Raw genomic sequence first — 23541 nt, 5'->3', positions numbered from 1 at the left:
TTTGGTGTACATTATGTGGTAAGATGGTAAGTGGAGGAATCACACGATTGAAGCAACATCTTACTCATACCTCAGGGCAAGTCACCGGTTGTCCGAATGTGACTGTGGATATCCAAAAGAAAGTCATGGCATCAATTAAAGAAAAAGATAAGATACAAAAGAACAAGAAAAGAAATATAGAAATTCTTAGATCTTACACAGTTGATCTTTCTGATGAAGATGAGGATGAGGAAGTTGTTGTACAAGAAGTTAGTTCAAAAAGAAATGTTTCATAGAAAAAGAAATTTGTGGGTGCTAGCAATGTGCGAGGTCGATTTAATTTATCAGACTAATCATGGAAAAAAAAAAGCAAAGTTCACTTGATAAAAATAATCCAATAAAAGAGAAGTTAAAGATGAATGCTTGGGATAAAATTGCAACTTGGGCTTATTCGGTTGGTTTACCCTTCAATGCTGTACGTAACGAAGGTTTCCAAGATATGATCAATTCCATTGGTGAATATGGAAGAGGTATTTAAATATGATTAAAGATTTATTGGTTATTTTATTATTACTTAAATACTTAATTTTATGACTTTATATTAGTTATGCCAGCTCCATCTTATCATAATATCCGTGTCACATTGATGAAAAAACATTTAGAAGATACTCAAAAGTTTGTGGATTCATTCCGGCCACATTGTGAGGAATATCGGTGTAGCATTATGTCCGATTTTTGGACAGACGGTAAAGGAAGATGTTTGATAAATTTCTTAGTCAATTGTCCTCTTGAAACAATATTCTTGAAATCAATTGATGCATCAGAGCATGTAAAGAATGCTCAATTGATCGTGGAAATGATAAATGAGGTGATAAAAGATGTTGGAGAGGAGAACATTATGCATGTAATTTTACTTTCTAGTTTTCTAAATATTATTTGTTATTTTAAATTTATAATCATTTTATTAATTAAATTCTTTTTCTTATTTTCTTATAGTTCATTACAGACAGCAGGTCAAACTTTAAAGCTGCTGGAAAGATTTTAGAAGAGCAACATCCCAAGTTGTTTTGGACTCCGTGTGCAACACATTGTATGAATCTCATGATAGGAGATATTGGTGAAAAAAATACCGAAGATAAAAAATACTTTGGCTGATGCAAGAGAAATTGTGGTTTACATTTACAACCACAGAAGAATTCTTAATCTGATGAGGAAGTTGACGAAGAACAAGGAGTTGCATAGGTCTTGTGTAACTAGGTTTGCAACCTAGTTTTATACAATTCAGAGTATCCACGAGAATCGATATCATATTCAAGTATTGTTTGTATCTAAAGAATGGAAGAAAAATGACTTTGCAAAGAAGTCGGCTGCAAAGAAATTTGAGCGAATAGTTGCAAAACAGGAATTTTGGGACAATGTACACTTTACTTGTCAGGTGCTAGATACTTTGGTGGATGTGGTCAGATTGGTTGATACGGAAGAGAAGCCATGTATGGGTTACATCTATGATGCAGTGGACAGAGCCAAGGAGCAGATCAAGAAAAATCTGACTGGCACGCCTGAAAGAATGACCACTAGACTTTGGGCTATGATTCAAGCAAGATGGAGCGACCAACTTCATCACTTGTTACATGCAGGTCATTTTTATTATTTTAATAGAATTTCCTAGTTTTAATTCTAAATCTTTATTGAATATACAGTTGGATGTTACTTGAATCCCGCCATTTTTCATGGGGAAAATTCAAGGGAGATACGGAAGAACAGAGACATTGCGATGGGACTTTATGTTGCTATAGATTGTCTAGTGCCCGATAATGATGACAATGATAAATTGAGGCAAGACTTGAATCTATACATTGATTCAGTTGGGCAATTTGGATCTCCAACTGCTATAAGGGCTAGGACAAAAGTTGCACCATGTAAGTAAATAATTTTTTTAACATTTTTACATGTTTTTATATCATAATTTTTTATAAGGTCATTTCATTTATTTATAAAATGTAGATATATGGTGGCGTACTTATGAGATCGACACGCCTTTGCTCCAAAATTTTGCTATCAGAGTCCTTAGTCAGACATGTAGTGTTTCACCTTGTGAACGCAATTGGAGTGCATTTGACAATGTAATTGGTTTCTACCTAGTACTTTTTATAAATAATATTAAATTTAACTTATTTACTTCATTAAGTAATTCTTTTATTCTTTGTGTGCAGTTACATTCAAAGAAAAGAAATTGTCTTTTGTAGCAAAAACTTAATGACCTTGTATTCATCCAATACAACACAAGGTTACAAAGGCGTTGCAATTCATTAAAATCCAACAGATCTTTGGATCCTATTTTATTGAGAGACGTAGAGGAAAATGATGATTGGGTTATACCAATAGAAGTTGAGCTTCAAGAGTTTGCTGATGGTAGAGATGGTCTTCTTTGGTCAGCTACGCAAGAAGCAATGGGAACAAATGAAGAAGTTGGGGTAACAACTAGGAGCAAAAGAGAGCGCTACAGAGATGATGTTGATGATGATATTAGAATTGAAGTGAATAATCTTGATGAACAATTGGATGCCTTGGTTGATGTGCACTCGGAGGAAGATTTCATGGCTTACGATTAGATTATGTTTCGATTAGATCATGTTTTGATTAGATTATCTTTAAAACATTAACACATTTTGAATTTTCTAGTTGCTATTATATTTATATATGTTTTACGTTAAGTAGTTATATTATTATTATTATTATTATTATACGTAATAAAAAAGCCGATATCTCACCGCGATAACCTATATATCGAATATCGGCCCTTGACCGATATTTGATTTTTGACCGCTATAACTGCATAGGTAGCGATATTTAATTTAGTTCTCATCTAAAAATTTAACAAAATTCATTTAGTATTTTCAATATTTAACCTTCAATAATTAATACCCATAAATTTTAAAAAACATTAATTATCAACGTCTAGGATCGAAGTTGCAAAAAAAATAAAAAATGGTTAGGTGTCCTTTACCCCATTCATCTAAATCCAACTGGGTAGATATTGAGTATAAATTATATTCTACTATGTAATTACTAACGTTATGGGATCGCTAATAAAAAAAATTTAATAACATATTTGATTTCATCTCTCCCTCGAATCTCTATTGCTAAGGTAACCCAAATTACAACAGATTTCCGATCAAACCACCCAATTTGAAAAACTTGTGAAATCGGGTTATAACTTGTTATAAAAATCGTGAATACACCTCGGCTATCAAAAGATAACATTAAGTTGTTAGATGACATTTATCCCACTAGTGCATACAAGAGACACGCAAGTGTTATTCAAACAGGATCACATAGATTTGAAGTTTGTAAGGGTAATTAATGTTTTATAGTTGTAGTTTAAAATACATATATCATGGTTATTAAATGCATCTAATAAACCATGGTGTGATTTTATTTAAAATCACATTTTAACAATGTTCTTTTATAAAATCTAAATATTATATAACTGACATGATCAAATTCTAAAGTTAATAACTAATATTAAGTGTGGACTTTCGAATGTTTTAGAATATTTATAAACCTTTTAATAAAATTTATTTGTATAAAATAAGGTTTAGAGTTTGATCAAATTAGAAAATCTCAGTTTTAAACTTATATAATTTTAATCCTGAAATTTATCATTTGCTACTGCAAGCTACTTTTTAATGATAAAGTTTTTATTTTTTTATTTTTACCATCTTATGTTAAAAGGTAAATTTCATTAAAACCAAACTCCTCGTGATGTTATTTATGTTCAAAATATTGTGTACATGTGAAATCAAATTTGACAATAATAACACAATATCAACATATATTTTACACAAGTATGCAAAACATATGTGCATAAACCAACCATCTAATGATAATTTTGTGAGCTACCAAAAAAATATCAACTCCATTCCTAAAGGGACATTAAGGGACCAAAAATCTTGTAAAAGTCTTCATGTTCCCACTTTCTTCAACAACTTGTAACAAGTTTATAAAAATAATTTATAAAGTTTGAGAAACTTTAATAAAGCGGCTGAAAATTAAGAGGCTTTATTTAAAGTCGGTCAATGTCTAGAGGATTGTGCAAACACTTTTGGTGCTGCAAGTATCTAGAGGTGGAGGTATATGAGGATGGTTGACCAATTGAACCAGATTGTTGTAGAACGAGCATGAATTCTAACAAAGACAATAGTTGGAAGGACATGGTGGTGGAATTTTTTGTTTCTGTCTGTGATTCTTTTCTATCATTTGTATTATTTTGTTGTAGATATTACATGTTGTGCTAAAATCTCTTGTTATTTGATGTTCGGGAAGGAAATTTTTTATATGGGTAAAAGTTTCATTTTGATTTGAATTTATCTTATAATTTTGACTTATGTTTAATTTTTGGATTTTTTATGGCATTTATATTTTTTATATAATTACTCAAGAAGTTGATTTGTTTATTTTATAAACATAAATTTTAAATTCTGCAAAAGTAATATACAAGGCTACAAAGGTATAATGGTCGTTTTTATAATTCAGCACAATAATTCAGATGTTTCAACCAATCAACATATTAAAATTCAAATCTTAAAAATTCAGACTACCAGAAAATAACAAATAAGAGACACTATATATAATACAGATATAACTAGTTCCGTATCCTAATGGGAAATAAGATACATGATATCAAATAACTGTATTCTATTAGGTGTATCCTATGTCAAATATAAATTACAAAGAAATAGGATACGAGAATAGTAGTAGATGTATTTTATTTAGTGTATTCTATTTAAGATATAGAATACACTAACAAAATCGGCCCTATTCTATTTGGTGTATTTTATTTGGTTTAGATTAAATCAAACGCCCTTTACCTAATAATTCGTATTTAATTCCTATCTATCTAAAAAAACCTTATTTAATCAACCCATGTTTATCTAAAAATTTTACTTAATCCCTAGCCGTAACATTTTGTTTTCTTAAATCAAATCGACAACCTATTTGCTTAATTGAGAATCAAATCGACGACCTACTTGGTTAGTTGAGATATGTTTTTTATTTTCCTTTAATAATCTTTATATAATCATTTATCACTCAAATTAGTTTTCTTTTAGTTAGTAATTGATATTATATTTTTGTTTGTTAATTTGATCGTAGTTTTTATATATTGGCCTAGATTTTAGGTTTTCCTCTAAAGATAATAGTTCAAGTTTCGAAATAATCCCAGATGTATATATGAATCAAATTGAAAAGATTAAACCATAGAATTGGTGTTGGCTTCTAACGAGATAGGGGATATGATCTTTGATTTTAGGATGTTTGCTTTTGAAAATTTTTATAAACAAAAGTAAACTTACAAAAACTTAAAATTATCTACATTTAAAAGATGTGTCCAATTAAAAGTAATAAAAAAATAATCTACAAAACTTAAAGATTAAAATCATGAAAGTTTGAAAAATTATATTAAGCCAAGAAAAGAAGATAAAAACAAAATTTTGTTTGATTATGTACGTTTATGTTACTTTAATAAAAAGGATACTTTAAGACTTATATTGCTTATTAAATCATCGATTGAAATTTGTGTCGTGGAACTAATGCAATAAATATCTTATTTTTGTATTTACTATTAAACTTATGTGTAACAATTTTATAGGTTTTATGTTTTATGTATAAAGTCTACTTATTTAGACAAAAGTTTCAATAAATTTAAAAAAAAAAAAATTGAACAGAAAAATCCAGATTATTTAACATTTTTCTCAATAACCAAATTATATATATATATATATATATATATATATATATATATATATATATATATATATATATATATATATATATATATATATATATATATATATATTTGAATAGGAAATGACAATTTATGTGATTTTCTAAAAATAATGAGATTTTTCTATTAAAAAACTTTTAGGACTTTATCAAAAAAATTTTCCTCATAAAACTCATAATTTTATTTAATCTACAGTAGGTTAATTTTGATGAAAAACAAGCCGCTAGTAGAGTTTGAAATAAAAAAATGTTGAGCCTATAAATCGGATAAACTTAATTTAGAGTAAGTTACTTAATTTAAAGCAAAACTAAGTTGTTTTAGATGGTTCTATACCTAAGGTTAGATATGCACATTCACTTTTGTCGATTTTTTCCGAAATTGTCAATATCTTAATGTGTAATGTTGCCAACTTTTTCTTAAATAGTCGATATGTTAATATTTATTCCCTAGACAAATTATTCAAAAAGTGGTTTAGGAGTGTCTACGTGCACCACCTATATCCATCTATGTATATTTATTTACTAAATGTTGATTTTATAATTTATAGATGGACCGTGAAACTTGGATGTATGAATTGCGACATGCTAGCGATGAATATTTAGATTACTTGAATATTTTTCTTAAAGCTGCTGATGATCATCGGGTGAAACAAGGAGAGACTCACATTTGGTGCCCTTGTAAAAAGTGTCATAATTGCAAAAAGTTTAGTGAATTAAACATACTACAAGAACATCTGATATGTTATGGGTTTATGAATGGCTATACACGTTGGACACGGCATGGTGAATCATTTGTTGATCGTAACATGGTTGATACTGAAAATAATGGTGATGATATTGATGATTCACAAAATGACAATTCTGATAAAGTGGATGACATGCTACATGATATCGAAGATAATATCCCTGATAAAGATTACGAAAAATTTCAACAAATGTTTGACGACGCTGAAAAACCATTGTATGTTGGTTGCACTAAATTTACCAAAATTTTTGCAGTGCTAAAATTGTTTAATTTAAAAGCAAGCAATGGTTGGAGTGATAAAAGTTTCACGGACTTGCTAGAGCTTCTACATGACATGCTCCCCAAAAATAATGAGTTGCCTATTTCATTATACCAAGCAAAAAAACTATTGTGTCTGATGGATTTAGAAGTTGAAAGAATACATGCATGTCCAAATGATTGTATGTTATATAGAAACGAGCATGCTAATCTACACGAATGTATCACATGCGGGGCGTCAAGATATATGAAAAAGAAACAAACAGAAGTAAATAGTGATGTGAGAAAGAACGACCCCCTGCAAAAGTGTTATGGTATTTTCCTATCATACCAAGATTGAAACGATTATTTGCAAACGCCAAAGATGCGAAATTGTTACGTTGGCATGCCGATAAGCATACGGTAGACGAAAAATTAAGGCATGTGGCTGATTCTCCTCAATGGGAGAATATTGATTATGAATTTAAAGAATTTGGTGGTAAGATTAGAAATATTCGGTTTGGACTTAGTTCAGATGGAATCAATCCGTTTGGAAACATGAGTAGCAGTCATAGCACATGGCCAGTACTTCTATGCATTTATAATCTTCCACCTTGGTTATGCATGAAAAGAAAATACATCATGATGCCATTACCAATTCAAGGCCCAAAACAACCTGGTAATGACATTGATGTGTTTTTGGCTCCATTAATTGAGGAAATGAAATTACTATGGAAATTTGGTGCCAAAGTGTATGATGCGTTCGAGAAGGAGTATTTCCAACTACATGGTATGATATTTTGCACTATAAGTGATTTTCCAGCTTACGCAAATTTGTCTGGATATAGTACAAAAGGAAAGAAGGCATGTCCAGTTTGTGAAAAAGACACAGTGTTTTTATGGTTGGGAGAATGTAAGAAACATGTATATATGGGCCATTGACGCTTTCTTCCAAAGACCCATGTTTATCGTAAAAAGGGAGATTTGTTTGATGGTAAAACTGAAAAGCAAGACATACCTGACCCAATGGACGGAAAAACTACATTTTCTCGAGTTCAGAATTTAGATATTCAGTTTGGAAAACGCAATAACAATAAGCAGCCAACTAATTGGAAAAAGAGGTCTATCTTTTGGGAATTACCATATTGGGAAAAGTTAGAGGTACGACATTGTCTTGATGTTATGCATATTGAGAAGAATGTTTGCGATGCCTTGATAGCTTTGTTGTTGGACATTTATAAGAAATCAAAGGATGGGATCAACATTCGAAGGGACATGGTTACAATGGGAATACGACCACAACTTGCACCCATTGAAAAAGAAGGAAAGCGCACGTATCTACCACCAGCTTGTCATACTTTGTCTAAAGATGAGAAAACAAAATTTTGTAAATGTTTGCATGATGTGAAAGTGCCATCTGGCTATTCTTCAAAAATTAGTAAGTTGGTGTCCATGAAAGACCTTAAATTAATGGGTATGAAGTCACATGATTTTCATGTTCTAATCACACATATGATTCCAATTGCAATTCGTGGAATACTGCGAGACGATGTCCGACACGCAATTACAAAGCTATGCTTGTTTTTTTAACATGATCCGTTCAAAAATTATTGACCCCGAAGTGTTAGATTCATGGCAACGCGATATTATCATCACTTTATGCCAACTTGAAATGTACTTTCCACCTTCATTTTTTGATTTCATGGTTCACCTTGTATCTCATATTGTAAGAGAAATAAAGGTTTGCGGTCCAGTATATCTATGATACATGTACCCATTTGAGAGATACATGGGTTTCTTAAAAGGGTATGTAAGAAATCGACATCGACCAGAGGGCACTATTGTTAAAGGATATGCTTCAGAAGAGGTGATTGAATTTTATACAAACTATCTGAAAGGTGTTCCCGCTATTGGGATGCCACAATCAAGACATGAAGGTAGACTTCGAGGGATTGGTGTTGTTGGATTGAAAGTGATCATACCTAATCGTGATGAATTCCACCTAGCACACTTTACAGTGTTACAACACATGACAGTTGTCGCTCCATACATAAATGAGCACATGTCAACATTACGATCTAGAAACAAAAAAAGGTCTAAAAAATGGTATGTTAAGGAGCAAATCAGAACATTTCCAACATGGTTGAAGGAAAAGGTGAAAGAAAAGTTAGATAAAGAAAATCTTGATCCTTTGGTTAAATTATTAGCGTATGGTCCGCGAAATGTCGTGTCCACTTACCAGAGCTACGACATTAACGGATATACATTTTACACCGAAAAACAGGATCGAAAGAGTACACAACAAAATAATAGTGTGACGTTAATAGCAACCTCGATCGGATACTCTAATGTGAATCACCAGGCACGAGCAATTATAGCCAAAGATTCATATTATGGTGTCATTAAAGAAATTTGGGAATTGAAATATGATTCATCAACTATAGTACTGCTCTTCAAGTGTAAGTGGGTCAAGAATAAAGAAGGTGTTAAAGTTGACGAAGACGGTTTCACACTTGTCGACCTTTCCACAGATGGCTATGTATCCGAGCCATTTATTCTAGCCAATCAAGCTAACCAGGTATCCTATGTTGAGGACCCCAAGAATTCTAGATGACACATTGTCCTGCAAGGTAAACGACGTATACTTGGTGTTGAAAATGTTGAGGACGAGGAAGAATACAACCAATTTGATGAGCTACCTCCATTTTCTATCGGCATCACATCTTCAAATGTCATTATCAATGATAGTGCTTATTTAAGGTCAGACCATAACGAAGGAGTTTATGTTGAATCTAAGAAGAGAAAAAAGTATAATTTCATTTATTTAATTAAAAAACCATAACAAAACAACTTGATTGTCATTTGAAACGAATAGATTATGATATTATATACTTACTATTTTTTGTTTGTTTGCAGAAACAAAAAATGACATGTTACTTATGAAGACATCTACTAGAGAAGATATTTTTATTTATTGACTTTGTTTTTTTTTTATAATGTATTTCAGTTCAATATTTTAAATAGTTTAATCATTTTGTTTTTTAAATATATTGTTTTTGTTATTTGATATTTGATTTTATAAAATTCACTATGTATTTTATATAACTAAAATATAGTTAAGATCTTTCAAGTTTTCAAATAACCAAAATAAAACTCAAAATTATTGTAATCGATTAATATATATATATATATATATATATATATATATATATATATATATATATATATATATATATATATATATATATATATATTATAAAAACAATTAAGAAAAAAAATAATTGGGCCGGTTATTGGAATTGGGCAATACGGCAAGTAATTTATCCAAAATGTTTAAAATCCCCGCCATCCAAGAAGTATGTACCCTAAATTGGATTGGTAAGTATAATCCTCCAAAAATTACCGTCGGTTTACCCTCTCCATAGTTAATTGCAACATCGCTACAGAGACGACGACCACTAGCAATTCTTTATCACCGGCGACCACTATCAACTCTCTGTTTAAGTCGTCGACCACTAGGTACTTTGTTTCTTTTAGTCGACCTTTTGAACAGTTTGTTATGATTTTAATACGTGACCACACTATACGTACCATCTTTACTCTTCTTCATACTACCGGCAACTAAAAAACTAAATACTCAATTGCACAAAACCTCAATCCAATTCATCTCTGTGGTGGAATGCGGCATGTCGCTAACAATAGTGTTATATATATCTTTTTGGTGGGTAGGAGCGGACCAACATGGTACATACTGACTAAATAAGTACATACCTTAAGAACGTATAATAATATTATAAATATAAATATTTCTTATTCTAAAGGATTACTAAAAGAAATTGTTAAAAAGAAATTGTTACAGTGATACTTGTACTAGAAAAGTAGTCTTGATCCGAACCTTGAAGTGGCATGGGTGACATACTTGGAAAAACTTTCCAAAATGGATAATCTTCTTTTTATCGTCTTTGCATAATGATTGGGATTAGATACCACATACTCCTGCTAGCTATAATACCATTGTTGGTCTTTTAGCCAAAAGTTATGAAAGAACAATTTCACTTTGATTTTACTTTGCTTCCATAAATATCAGATAAATTTGAAGAGAATAACATCATATTACCAAGTGTCATTTCATATGTAAAAGATCTGTAAAAGTGTTATATTTTTTATGTGATATATAATTCACAAAGAAGTTGGAAGGGTTTGTAAGTTATACAAAGCGAAGAGATTCTTTTTGACCGGTTTTTTGTTGAACCGTTGCGATGAATTTAAACTAATTGTTACTATTGTTCTTTTTTGTTTTGTTTTTATTATATGGATCAATTATTAACAATAGATTGTGTTTAATATAAAAAAGTAAACATGTGATTGCTTAATGAACACTGAAATGAATTTTTTTTTATTTTTATTTTATTTTTTATTTTTTATTTTACATTTTACAATGATATGCAGTTATGGGTAACATGTTAAAATACATTAATATTTAATTATTTAAGGAAAATGATGTTATTCTGAAAACCATTTTACTAAACAAACCTGATAGTTGCATTGAATCCGAGTTCTACAGTAACTTGCCCGTCCAACAATGGAAAATATAGAAAGGAGTAAGAGAAGCACCACATTGATAAGGGAAAAGACTAAAGAAAAATTAGCACCAATGCATGTTGATTTCGATAATCATAATCGAGCTATTGGAGAGTTTCAGCCTAAGTTTGCAAGTTATTGTGGAGTCACAGCCAGCAGTAGAATTTCTATCCTTAAAGAGAGTTGGGATAAAGTACCTAAGTGAGAGCTCCATGACTTGTGGTTGGACATTAAGGTATGATATTTATTACTAGCTAAATGTTCTTTAATTAATAATCATTACTAACAGCTACTATACTTTATTTTAAAAAACAGAATTATTAGAATATACCAAATGATGCTCCCAAAAAACAAACACTTAAAGTATGCAACAATTCATGGAGGGCCTACAAGTCGATGCTTGTTACAGATTTCATGGACAATGATCTAGATGCATCAACATTTTACCTGTACCTAACCAAAGAATTATGGGAAGATTTTGTTAAGCTAAAATCCACCGAAGAATTCCAGGTTTTTTTTTGGGCTTTAGTACTTATTTATGATATTTTTAAACAATACATATTCTAATTGCATTTATATGTGTGAAGGAAAAAAGGAAAAAAGGGAAGGAGACTGTGAAGAAGAACAAAAATCCAGCTCACTTAGGCCATTGGGGTATCGTGGGAACAAAGCTCGGTGGGATAAAGATATCGAGTTAGGTACGAAAATAAAAGGACACCATATATCAAGCGAGCAGACAAGAGATTTTATCTATGCTAGGTCAAAACGCACTCCCTCAGGGGATTGCATTGTAGCACCTGAGAGTGAGCAATTAGCAGATGAGTTTGTAAGTGTACTTTTTTTTTTCTTCATCTCTATATACCATTTATTTAATATGTAATTTAATAAAATCCTTTTGTTTGCATGTATAGATATCAAAAGATAAACCCAAAGTTGATTTGATGGCAAAGGTTTTAGGAAAAGAGCACCCTGGTCGCACTAGGGTGGTGGGTTATAATGCAACTCTAAAAGAATCAAGGATTAACCAAAGAAATTGGAAACAACAAGAGTTACCAGATTTGGAAGATTTGGTAACGAGGCTAGAGGAGCGTTTGTTTAATAAGTTATTTGAGAAGTTATATGATAAGCTGATGACTGATATGGTGCCTGATATGATGGCTAAGGTGGTAGATACTGTCGGGGACATGGTCGACTCTATGGTGGCTACTATAGGCCTGTCGAAAAAACCCGAAACCCGTTCTACCCACCCGACCCATTTCGAATTCGGGTAGAATGGGTCGGGTAGAACGGGTAACGGGTATGAACATTCGGGTAATAGGTTAACCCGATAATAATATAGGTTGGGTTTTAGATATAAATATTTATTTTCGGGTATACTCGAATACCCGAATTCATTTTTTAAATAATACCAAATATACAATGCAGTCACGTACGCACACTTCAAATAAAACAAAACCATTCGTTTCCTTCTTATGAACGGCGACTTGACAGTCGACGCAAACATGAAAATGGAATACGACGTTGAAGCTGAAGTCCTGAACCGTCATCATAATTCTCAGTTTCTCACTATCGCACGGAATGGAATTAAAAAAGTACATAACATATTATAATGATTTGTATTGTTATTATATATGTACTTGTTAATTATATGGAGTATTTTCCTACTCGATTCTTTATTAAACAAACCAACATGTAAATTTTTTTTATCAATAAGTGTCATTTAAGAAATTTTCGGGTATACCCGATAATTACCCAACCCGACTTCAAACCCGAATACCCGAAACCCGAATTACAATATAGGTCAGGTATCGGGTATTATTTTCTTAAGGAAATACCCGTTTTACCCGAAACCCAAAAATTTTACCCGATCGACACCCCTAGGCTACTAGTGTCAATCTTGGCATGATGCAACATGATGATACTCGTAGGAACGACGTGATAAAAGTTAGAAGCCTGAAATTGAAGAAACCTAGTGTTGGATTGACAATGATGGATGCATTAGATAATATAAAGGTATACATTGTTTCTTCATATAGAATACCTTTAAACACACATAAACAAACTAATTATGTACATGCTATATATATATATATATATATATATATATATATATATATATATATATATATATATGTTTGTGTGTGTAGGCTCACATTGAGTGTCAGTTGCTGCTACCATTAGATACAAAGCATCATATAGTTGCCGAAGGGAAAGTCTACCCATCAGAAAATGGGATGTTACATGGGATACTGCTCAAAGAGCATCATGTGAAGGTATCTGTACGAAAGATTTATGATGGTTATAAGTTGTTCCCTCTTCCTGTGCCGACTGAAGAAACATGTAATCTGGGGAATGCATTTTATGGTTTTACACAATGGCCACGAAATTCAATTGCTCTAGTTAAGGTAAAATACAAATTTCCTTTTGTTTTTTAATATTATAGTCACATATAATGAAATCAATATGTAACCATTTCTAAACTTCCCAGCCCACTCCAACTGTGCAAAAAGATCAAAGACCTCCCCACACATCGACAACGATACCAACACCGACACCATCTTCAACACAGGTCAATACTTCTCATAATCCTGGTGATAAAGTAGTAGCTTAAACTTATTGTTAGGCCTTAAAACTTTTAGTTGATCAAATGGTTTTTTAATGTAGATACACCAAAAAAGAAAGTACGAGGAGACTAACAGTTTGCCCCTTACAAAGAAAATACGACAATTTGTTATGCCAAAAGAACTAAATGGCAGGCCGAATATCAAGTTATTGTATAAAAATTTTATGAGCCGCAACATTGAATATCCAATTCATGTTAGAAGTGAGCTAGTGATCTTTGGAGTTGGGAGGACTAATGTTGTAATCTATCCGGACGTGATTAAAGAGCTTATGATGAATAAGCAACTCGATGTTGATTCTATTTTTTGCTTTCAGATGTGAGTATGTTAACATTTAAATAACTAATATTTCATAGTAGTTTACGTTTATAATATATACATTTTTTTCAGGATGCTACATTCAATGTTTCAACATGATAATAAATGTGTCTTCATAAGCCCGCAAAAAATCACGGCCTTGCAATGTGGAATCGATGAGGAACTCGGAACAAACGTTGTTGTAAATGAGTTAGTTGATGCGATGAACTTTCATCAAGATAAAGATATTTTTCTAGCACCGTATTTGCAAGGGTATGATATTCTAGAAAATGCTATACGCCTTATATGTTTGTCAATTATTTTTTGTTGACATGTTTAAACTTTACTAGGTTTCACTACATATTATTTGTAATCTGCCCTCGTACACATGCGTGCTACATTTTGGATTCATGTCAAGGTATGAAGACATTTGAAGACTATGATATCGTAATACATATTGAAAAGTAAGAAGTTTCTTATTTAGTATTTTGTGACAGTTATTTTTTCAATAGATTCTAAGAAATCAATAATGTTTACTTTTTTTTAGAGCTGTTGCAACGCTAAATAAACAATCCAAATCTAGATCACGTGCAATGACATGGAATATCGCAAAGGTAACTAATTTTACTTTATACACACACACACACACACACATATATATATATATATATATATATATATATATATATATATACTACCTCCGTCCCATATTTATTGTCCACTTTTGACTTTTGAAGTCATTATTCTTCAACTTTGACCTTAAATATTTCTGTTTTTGATACATAATATTTGATGCAAAATATATATATGAATGGATTGTATTTTAAAAGTATTTTCATTGCTATAAGTTTCATAAAGTAATATATAACACAAATAAAAATATTTAAGGTAAAAGTTGACGAATAAAGACTTCAAAAGTCAAAAATGGACAATAATTATGGGACGGAGGGAGTATATATATATCCTCATGTGTATTTTATATTTAGTGCAATCAACAAACGTCAAATTGGCAGTGTGGCTATTACATCTCAAAGTGGATGCATGAAATGGTGTTGCACAACAACGATGATTTCCTAAAGTAAGTAGTTTTTTAATTTTAAAACTAAACCTTAGTTTTTATTAAATTAAGTATTTTGTAATACTTTGTATGTTGAACATTTGGAACAATAAAACACCATTTCCGGATGCGGAGTTGGACGACTTTGTTGAGTTTTGGATGACATCTTTTGTGAAGAACTATTTGAAATAAAGCTATATTACATGGTTAGTTGTCATTACTATTATAATGGTCTTTTTTTTTTTTTTTTATCTTCCGCTTGATTTGAATTTGGAAATAAATTACAAAAATGTATTTTTTGTTTGGATGGGAATGAATAAAAAAATCTTAATCCTAAATTATTATTGCAATCACAAGTTATTTATGTTAAATGATTCTTTCAAGCTACAAGTTAATTGTGTATATTGTCAATGTTTTCAACAGATTTGGAAAATGCTATGGTAGTGACCAAGAAGACCTCAAGAGCTACATACAAAACGGTTTAGATGGAAAGAAATAAGCAAATGTAATTAAGACTTTAGTTGTACATAACAATACGTTGTTTATAGTTGATTTGCCTCATATTGAACATAACATATAGCTATTTCATCTATATAATAAAATATTCCTTTTTTTATCCTATATTGTACTGTACGTCTATTTTATCACATTCTAGTGCATGATAGAATGTTGGTTGATAAATATGATAGGATACACTTCACGTAGATACACCAATTGTATAGAATAAACCATATAGGATACGGCAAGGTAAATAGGATACACCATATATGATATACCATATACAATAAGATAGATACGACAAGGTAAATATGATACATCATATATGATACATCATGTACAATAAGATACACTATGTACAATAAGATACACCATATAAGATACGATACAGTTGTTTTAACCGTATTCTATTTATTTTGTAATAGGATACGCCCCCAATAGAATACGGATGATTATCCGTATTATATTTGCAAAAATAGCCGTATCCCATTACATGTTTTCTAAAAATTTCAAATCTTAAAAATTCAGACCCTACCAAACAACCCCTTAGCCCATAAAATCACATACAAACCTATGTATAATAATGTTTGTATGTATAATATGCATTGTGCTTATTCACATCTACATCATTATCATACGTTAATCACAAAACTCCAAATTTTGAGAAATCATTGTATTTCAATAATGGTGGCGTCAACTAAAGGCAACAACAAATCATATGAAGATGGTGATCAAATGGCACCCACAAGACCATACTTAGTCGGTGGAGCATAGGGGAGGATTATGATAAAACTAAAACATGTCTTCATCTTTTGAAACAAATATTGACTTTAGAAACCTATCATAACCAAAGGCATTTTTTTTAAGTTCACAATATATTGTTTATGTATGAAACTATTTGTTAATTATAGTTAATTATTGAACTTTCAGATATTTTATTGTTAATTTGACTTGCAGCGATGGTGAATTTGACATGGAGCGACGTTAGGATTTGGAATAAAAATTAAGAGATTAAATTATAGATGACAAATAATCTCTTTATTCATTGTAATTTTTGATGTTCCTTTTTATCAATTGATTATTTAATAGCAATGACATTTTTTGTTGTTAATCTATAATAAATGTTTATTATGGTTCTGATTATGCTAGTATTCTTCCATGAATATTTTTATAATACCTCCCCGTGTAAATAGTGTTTAATACTCTTTAATGTTTTCGTTAGTGTTGTGAATGTTTAATATTTTCACTCATAAATGAATGTTTAATATTTTCATTCATAAAGGAACATGCTACATATATTATGAATATTCTTTAATGAACGGTACACAATATATTTGATATTTTAAAATTACTCAATGGTTAATTTATAGATTTTTCTATAAGAACATTTACGTATTTGATATTAAATTAGACAATAATTCATTACCGAACATAATCAATTTCTACGACTTTGAATAAATATTCATTTGTGAACATAATATCATTGCATGTATTTGATATGCATGACTAGTGGTTACATTCATATATGTTTAGTACCAAACATTGTGTTCAGTACTAAATCGTGTAGACAAAATTGCCGACCACCACCTTCGCAGCCCCTCCCTGCCTCCCTCCGGTTGTGCAGGACCACCAAACACCCATCCCTTCACCCTCCTATCTCCAACAAATCAACCCCAGTTATCTCCCCTTCGATTTTCAGTCGTGAAACACTCCCATCATCTTCTTCTTGAACTTGTTCCTCACCTGCACCACCACTCTATCATTCAAGACCACTAAGTTTTGGAAAATCAAGAAAAAAAATCAAGATTTTGAGATTAAAAAAAAAAAATCAGAACTAATATTCCTCCACCAGCACCGATTCAACCTCCAAATCGACCACCATCTGAACCCTTAGTCTTAATCTTGCCATCGCAGATCCACCTGCAACTTGAGAACCAGAAGCAGAAAGAGGAAAAAACTCTAAAAAACGATTATCATTGTAAACCATTTGTGTGTATATGTGTTCAACCCTCCAAACACATACACACACCCACACACACACACACAAAATTCCTTTTATCACATCAAGATTCATGAACAAAAATAGGACACAGAAATTGACCAATCGAAGCTATCCTGAAACTCTTAACCTATTCAATTTACTATAGGTGGTGGTGACGAATCAGATCTGAAAACCAAGCTGAGAAATAATCCCATCTTCGGGAGGCTGTCAAACTCCGGCAGATTGCCATGACCACCACTGCCTTTACCACCGGACTTCTCTTCCTCCATTGGCAGCTCAATGGTTACAGAAAGAGAACAGAGAGGTCGGCGTCGTGGTTTTTTATAGGGGAAAGGTTGGTCTGCAAATTTTGTTTCTGATTGAAGAAAGAAATTAGGAACAATAAATCTAATTGGATCTGTTATATTGTTTTCTTATACTGATTGAAGAAAGAAATCAAAAGGGTGTTCTATTAATTGAAGAACCCTAAATCTAACTGTATTTTTCGATTTCTTTCTGGGGATGATGAAGAAGTTGCAGGTGAAGGATTTTGAATAAGAAAATGAAGGTAGGTGGGTTCTGATGAAAAACAACGAAGAGAGAGAGAGAGAGAGAGAGAGAGAGAGAGAGAGAGAGAGAGAGAGAGAGAGAGAGAGAGAGAGAGAGAGAGAGAGAGAGAGAGAGAGAGAGAGAGAGAGAGAGAGAGAGGAGGGCAACTTTCTTTTTTCTTTTTCCTTTTTTAATTTTTATAATAAAAAAACTAAAAAAAGAAAAAACAAAGGGTAAAATCGTCATTTTATAAAAAAATCAAGACAAATGGACCAAACTCGCAACAAAATGAAAACCTATGGACCGCCAGTGCTAGCACAAACCTTTTTGGCCCAAAGTGGCAATTTCCACCTAACCACAAGGACCATTCTTGCAATTTTGTCAATCGTGTATAAATATGACCAATTTTTTGGTTTCTGCATAAAATTCAGTTATGAACACTAATATGAGATTTTGTATAAATAATAAATTTTCATAAATGAATATTATTCCTACTGTATTAGAAATTGATTAATATTGATAGGCTAAGATTTATGTATTTTTGGATACTAGTTAATTTTATTTAATTTTATCAATTTTTATGGGATTTAATAGATTTTACTATTATTTTTTAATTAATTGGTATTATATATATTACCATCATATCCTTATTCCTCTTAATTTGCGCTAGTTATTTGTTTTCCATAGAACTCATTCATATATATATATATATATATATATATATATATATATATATATATATATACTCACACACATACACACTCAAAATGTTACGAACAACATTGTACTGCCATCTTTTGAAGCGTTATACGGAAGAAAGTGTAGAAATCCATCATGTTGGCTTGAAGCTGAAGACAAAACCTCATGGGTTCTGAACTCGTGAGGGAAATAAATGAAACTCGTGAGGGAAACAAATGAAAAGATAAGAGTCATTCAAGCTAACATAAAGGCGGTTCAAGATAGGCAAAAAAGTTAAGCAAGTTTGAAGAAAAGACCTTATGACAAGAAGGAATGTGAGTTAGTGATGTTGAAAGTCTCCCCATGGAAAGGAGTTATGAGATTTGGTAACAAAGGTAAATTGAGCCCAAAATACATTAGACCCTTCAAAGTTTTGATAGTAATTGGGAATCAAGCCTTCAAGTTGGAGTTTCCCCAAGAACTCTGAGGAATACACGATACCTTTCATGTAATCTATTTGAAGAAATATTTTGGAAAAAAGGAATTGACAACTCCATTGAAGGAATGAAGGATTGATGAGAAGAAAAAATTATCATAAGAACTGGAAGCAATACTAGAAATGAAGACAAAGAGATTGACGTAGTGCTATTCAAATGGAAGCACTCACTATGTTCTAATCTCACTTAGGAGACAAATAAGGAAATGATGAGGAGTTACCCTACCATTGTGGACTACGAGGCGATTCTGCTGAATGGAATTTTCTTAAGGATGAGTATTTGTAACATCCTAACATTTAAAATAGAAATAAATTAAGGATGATAACGGTCTAAGTATGTTAAATAACATGATAAAGATGCAAAAGTGAAAATAATGGTAAAAACTGGCAAAATGCATGAACTCAGGGACCGAATGTGAAAAATTTAGGAAATAAGATGCACACTCCCTACATTCTCTTCCAAGTCATGTTTTTCATTCAAGAGACTTCGCTAATGGCGATTTTTTTTATCTCCTTTCCATCTTGGGTTTGATTCATGTGGGGAATTGAGCAACCAAACAAAGAAGGGAGGAAACAAAGGCTTGCAAGGTAAAATGTCCTTCCAATTTTACCTAGAAAAATATTTTGTGATGTGAGTAAATCCCCAATATAGAACTTGAGGAGATTCAATGACTAGGATATTAGTTTCTAACTTCACTTCGGTAGTTTTGTAGATCCCTACCTCAATCTAATCATTCCATTGGTAGATTTGAGGATTTGGGTGAAAAGCCTCATGAATCCTAAATATCTAACTTGGTTATTTCTAGTTGGTATGTTAAGATTGAAAGACGTTTAATGACCTAGATGATTTTTAGTGGCAATGAATCCAATTGGAATGCTCAAACTTACCCATGATGGTAGAATCATGCATAAGCTTGGATTTAGAGGGTTCTTTGGGAAAATCTATGTATTACTACATGATGATTGGAATCTAATAAGTTAATGACATTCATGAACACGAATTGACACTTTAGAGATGATATTGGAACATAAACACAAAGAAATGCTAGTGAAGTTCTAGCTCTAGTGAGTGTTTTGATCCAAAGGAAATTTGGGAACATTGAATGGAATTGAGCATTCCATAGTTAATTTAAGTACTTACAATGAAATTGGGTGTAGCATTATGGACTTAAAAACATTCATATATGTGTTCAATAAGTTGGAAACAAGCTATGTATGTTTTAGAATGTTTAATTGAAAAATAGACTAGTTAATCCTTTTTTTTAAAACTTGAAGATCATCGTGTTCTTAAATGTTTCAATGAACACTTAATGAATTAAGTGGAGTGTTTTTCTGATGATAAAACATCCTCTAAATATGATTAGGATGCCTATGTGGCCTCTTAATGGAAAATCCAAAAGCCCTATGTGGAACATACTGCTTGGGAAATGTTGTGTTCCTCATAACTTTTGCATACAAGCTCAAATTTATGCATGATTTTTGTCTACATTTGTATTTATACATATGGAATGAGTTGAAGAAATAAAATTAATTAATGGAACCTATTAGAGGTATTTTGGTCATTTATTGACTTTATACGTTGTATAGGTAGTATCTAAGGAGCAATTTCTTGTCGAATAGAGTAGCAATCTACCTTTGTGAACTAGGTGAGTACGTGCTGGCTTTTCCCACTTTAGGGTACATGGAAAAATTTTGACAACCCAAATTTTTTTACCTTATAAGTCCAACCAATCAATCGAGAGTCAGACTCGTTTCTGCTATCTTTTAGCATTGTTAAGGATCGTTTTATGAGTTCTAAGCCTAGTACACTTAAGGATTGGGTGTAGGGTTGTGTGATCTTCAGTTCATCGAATTGTATTCAAGCCATACACTCCTTGAAGTGGAGTGTACGGCCGTACACATGGGTGTACGGTCGTACACCCAAGGTGGCTGTGAATTATCCCCCATAAGTATAGATCTCCTTCATTTCTCTTCATTCTTAAACTTTCACCTCAAAGAACTTCCATTCTCTTTAAACTATCATCAAGATCACTTTGATTTCCCGTAAAAAAACGTAAGTGATTCTTCCATCTATTAGTTGTTATCTTTCTTAAATCTAGTATCACCCTTTGATTCATCCATGAAAACAACTCTTTATGACAGATCTTCAAATCTTCATCCATTTCACCAAGAACACCAAGAACACACACTTGTTCTTGGGCCGTGAACCCCCTAAAGACCCTCAAAAGTGTAAGTATTCCCTATATAATCTAGTTAGACATGTTAAACACTTGATTCATAGCCTTAAAACATCATCAAACTCAAGATCATTAAGGGTGTATGGCCGTACACACTTGGTGTGGCCGTACACACCTCAAGTTCCTCCAAAAATGAAAGCCTTGTCCATCCACTTGTTGTGCACTTGACACACTAGTTTCCCATGGATCAAACACCCTCTTTTTCATGTTTTCCATGAGTGTACGATCGTACACTCGTTTTTCCATACACCCCTTGGCCGTACATTCCCTTAAGTGGTCGTACACCCCTTGTAAACAATCACATGTGATTGTAACACTTTCTAGCAAGTGTTTCCTAGTACCTAAGGGTGTTTCCTTGCATGTTAGCTGTTTAAACCACTAATTACATGCCTATATATATGCCATTATATTTCATTTAGGACTCGTTTGTGTCTTGGGAATTCATTCGTGGAACTTCTCATCCTTACACGAATCTGCAATTGAATCACCTACATAAGGTGAGTTCATACCCCTATAATCAATCTTTTAAATGTTTTAAATGTTTTTAAGGGGGGAATACAAGTTGAACACAATGATAATTGTGTAAATGTTATTTGTGATAACTATCATATTCAAAGGATTTCTTATGCTTTATAAGTGATCAAAACTATTTCAAAAACTCTTTTAAAGTTATGTTACTTTATTGTTTATAAAACACCGTTTTTAAAGTACAATCATAACTCAGTAGATAAATGAGTCTTTTATTCAAGTCAGTATCAGTTCAAGTAAACATACTAGTAAACTATAATAGGTATAGTTTAGGGGTTCAGTACATACTATAAAGAGAAACAGGGAGGAACATACTATGCACTAGGACAGAAGGAACATATTGTAATGAGAACAAGATAACATTAAATGTGAGACTACTTCTCGACTTAGCAATTTGTTTGTTAAGTCGCGTTTTGTAACCAGAGTCTCCTAGAGGGAAAGCGTTATTAGTATGGTTACAATCACATCACATTTTTGACCTGAATTATACGAATTGGTTTTAAGGTAGTCAGTACTTCAGTAGTCACTTTAAAATACTACTGCATACTTTCATTATTACAAAAGACAAACAGTACAGTCGAGTCTTTGTACATTCACTTAGAAAGGGGGCATATAATGCTAACCTTATGATTCCTTAGTGCATACATCAGGGATATATATTAATCGGGTCCGGCAAACAGTAGAGTGTGTGCTTTCCGCTTCATTTCTTGTTCCTTGTTTTTTTGTGGGCTTAGAATAGATGTACCCAGTCTACTATCTATCCGATCTTAATTATATATATATATATATATATATATATATATATATATATATATATATATATATATATTCTGTATACACCAAGTATTCATAAGAAATACGAGGTATGGGTCAGGTCAGAGTATACTAATTCAATACACCGTTTTCTAGTACAAAAACCTACATTTTTCAGATAGAACATGTAGTAGACTAAACTAGAAACTTATCAGTAAAAGGGTTTAATCCATTTTATTAAACCAGTATAACTTAAAGGACCTTTAGTGGTTAATTATATAATTCCTTAGCTTACACATCAGAGTTATGTATAATTAATATCCGATAGGCAGTTGGATGTGTGCTTTCCGCCTTACTTCATGTTCCTTGTTTGGTTGTGGGCTTAGGGCAGATTCACACAATTAACTATCCGTTCGATATTAGATTATATATAGCTTTTATAAACTAAGTGATTATTGAAGGAACTATTATGGTTACCATTTTTACTAAAATAAATAAGGGTTTTATTAAGGAATGTTTT

At 31.8% G+C, this 23541-nt stretch overlaps 2 protein-coding genes and 1 long non-coding RNA gene across 3 annotated transcripts; 2 read left to right on the top strand and 1 right to left on the bottom strand.

Moving 5' to 3' along the window:
• The first annotated feature begins 334 nt into the window (after positions 1 to 334).
• Positions 335 to 2591, top strand: LOC111911009 (uncharacterized). The gene is made up of 7 exons (XM_023906781.1): positions 335 to 509; positions 585 to 883; positions 976 to 1096; positions 1314 to 1616; positions 1680 to 1898; positions 1984 to 2120; positions 2226 to 2591. The coding sequence occupies exons 1-7, from the start codon at positions 335 to 337 to the stop codon at positions 2589 to 2591; spliced, it is 1620 nt and encodes a 539-aa protein (XP_023762549.1).
• A 3720-nt stretch (positions 2592 to 6311) lies between these two features.
• On the top strand, positions 6312 to 8335 carry LOC111911018 (uncharacterized). The gene is made up of 3 exons (XM_023906792.1): positions 6312 to 6724; positions 7102 to 7669; positions 7724 to 8335. The coding sequence occupies exons 1-3, from the start codon at positions 6312 to 6314 to the stop codon at positions 8333 to 8335; spliced, it is 1593 nt and encodes a 530-aa protein (XP_023762560.1).
• An 8886-nt stretch (positions 8336 to 17221) lies between these two features.
• LOC111911167 (uncharacterized) lies at positions 17222 to 18453 on the bottom strand. Its single transcript, XR_002856782.3, has 2 exons — positions 17635 to 18453; positions 17222 to 17542 (listed from the first exon to the last, which is right to left on the bottom strand). It is a non-coding gene; the product is annotated as an uncharacterized LOC111911167 (long non-coding RNA).
• Positions 18454 to 23541: the final 5088 nt, after the last annotated feature.

Source organism: Lactuca sativa, chromosome 7 (assembly GCF_002870075.4).
Source record: "Lactuca sativa cultivar Salinas chromosome 7, Lsat_Salinas_v11, whole genome shotgun sequence".
NCBI lineage: Eukaryota > Viridiplantae > Streptophyta > Magnoliopsida > Asterales > Asteraceae > Lactuca > Lactuca sativa.
The sequence above is the reverse complement of the archived record's forward strand: the minus strand, read 5'-3'. Positions and strand labels throughout refer to the sequence as shown.

Bases quoted from the DNA above. Each gene is read 5' to 3' on its own strand.
- LOC111911009 (XM_023906781.1), top strand. From the start codon at position 335: ATGGAAAAAAAAAAGCAAAGTTCACTTGATAAAAATAATCCAATAAAA. The intron at 510-584 runs GTATTTAAATAT...ACTTTATATTAG, and splicing joins CATTGGTGAATATGGAAGAG to TTATGCCAGCTCCATCTTAT. The intron at 1,097-1,313 runs GTGAAAAAAATA...TTGTATCTAAAG, and splicing joins TCTCATGATAGGAGATATTG to AATGGAAGAAAAATGACTTT.
- LOC111911018 (XM_023906792.1), top strand. From the start codon at position 6,312: ATGGACCGTGAAACTTGGATGTATGAATTGCGACATGCTAGCGATGAA. The intron at 6,725-7,101 runs GTATGTTGGTTG...TATCATACCAAG, and splicing joins GACGACGCTGAAAAACCATT to ATTGAAACGATTATTTGCAA. The intron at 7,670-7,723 runs GTATATATGGGC...TATCGTAAAAAG, and splicing joins TGGGAGAATGTAAGAAACAT to GGAGATTTGTTTGATGGTAA.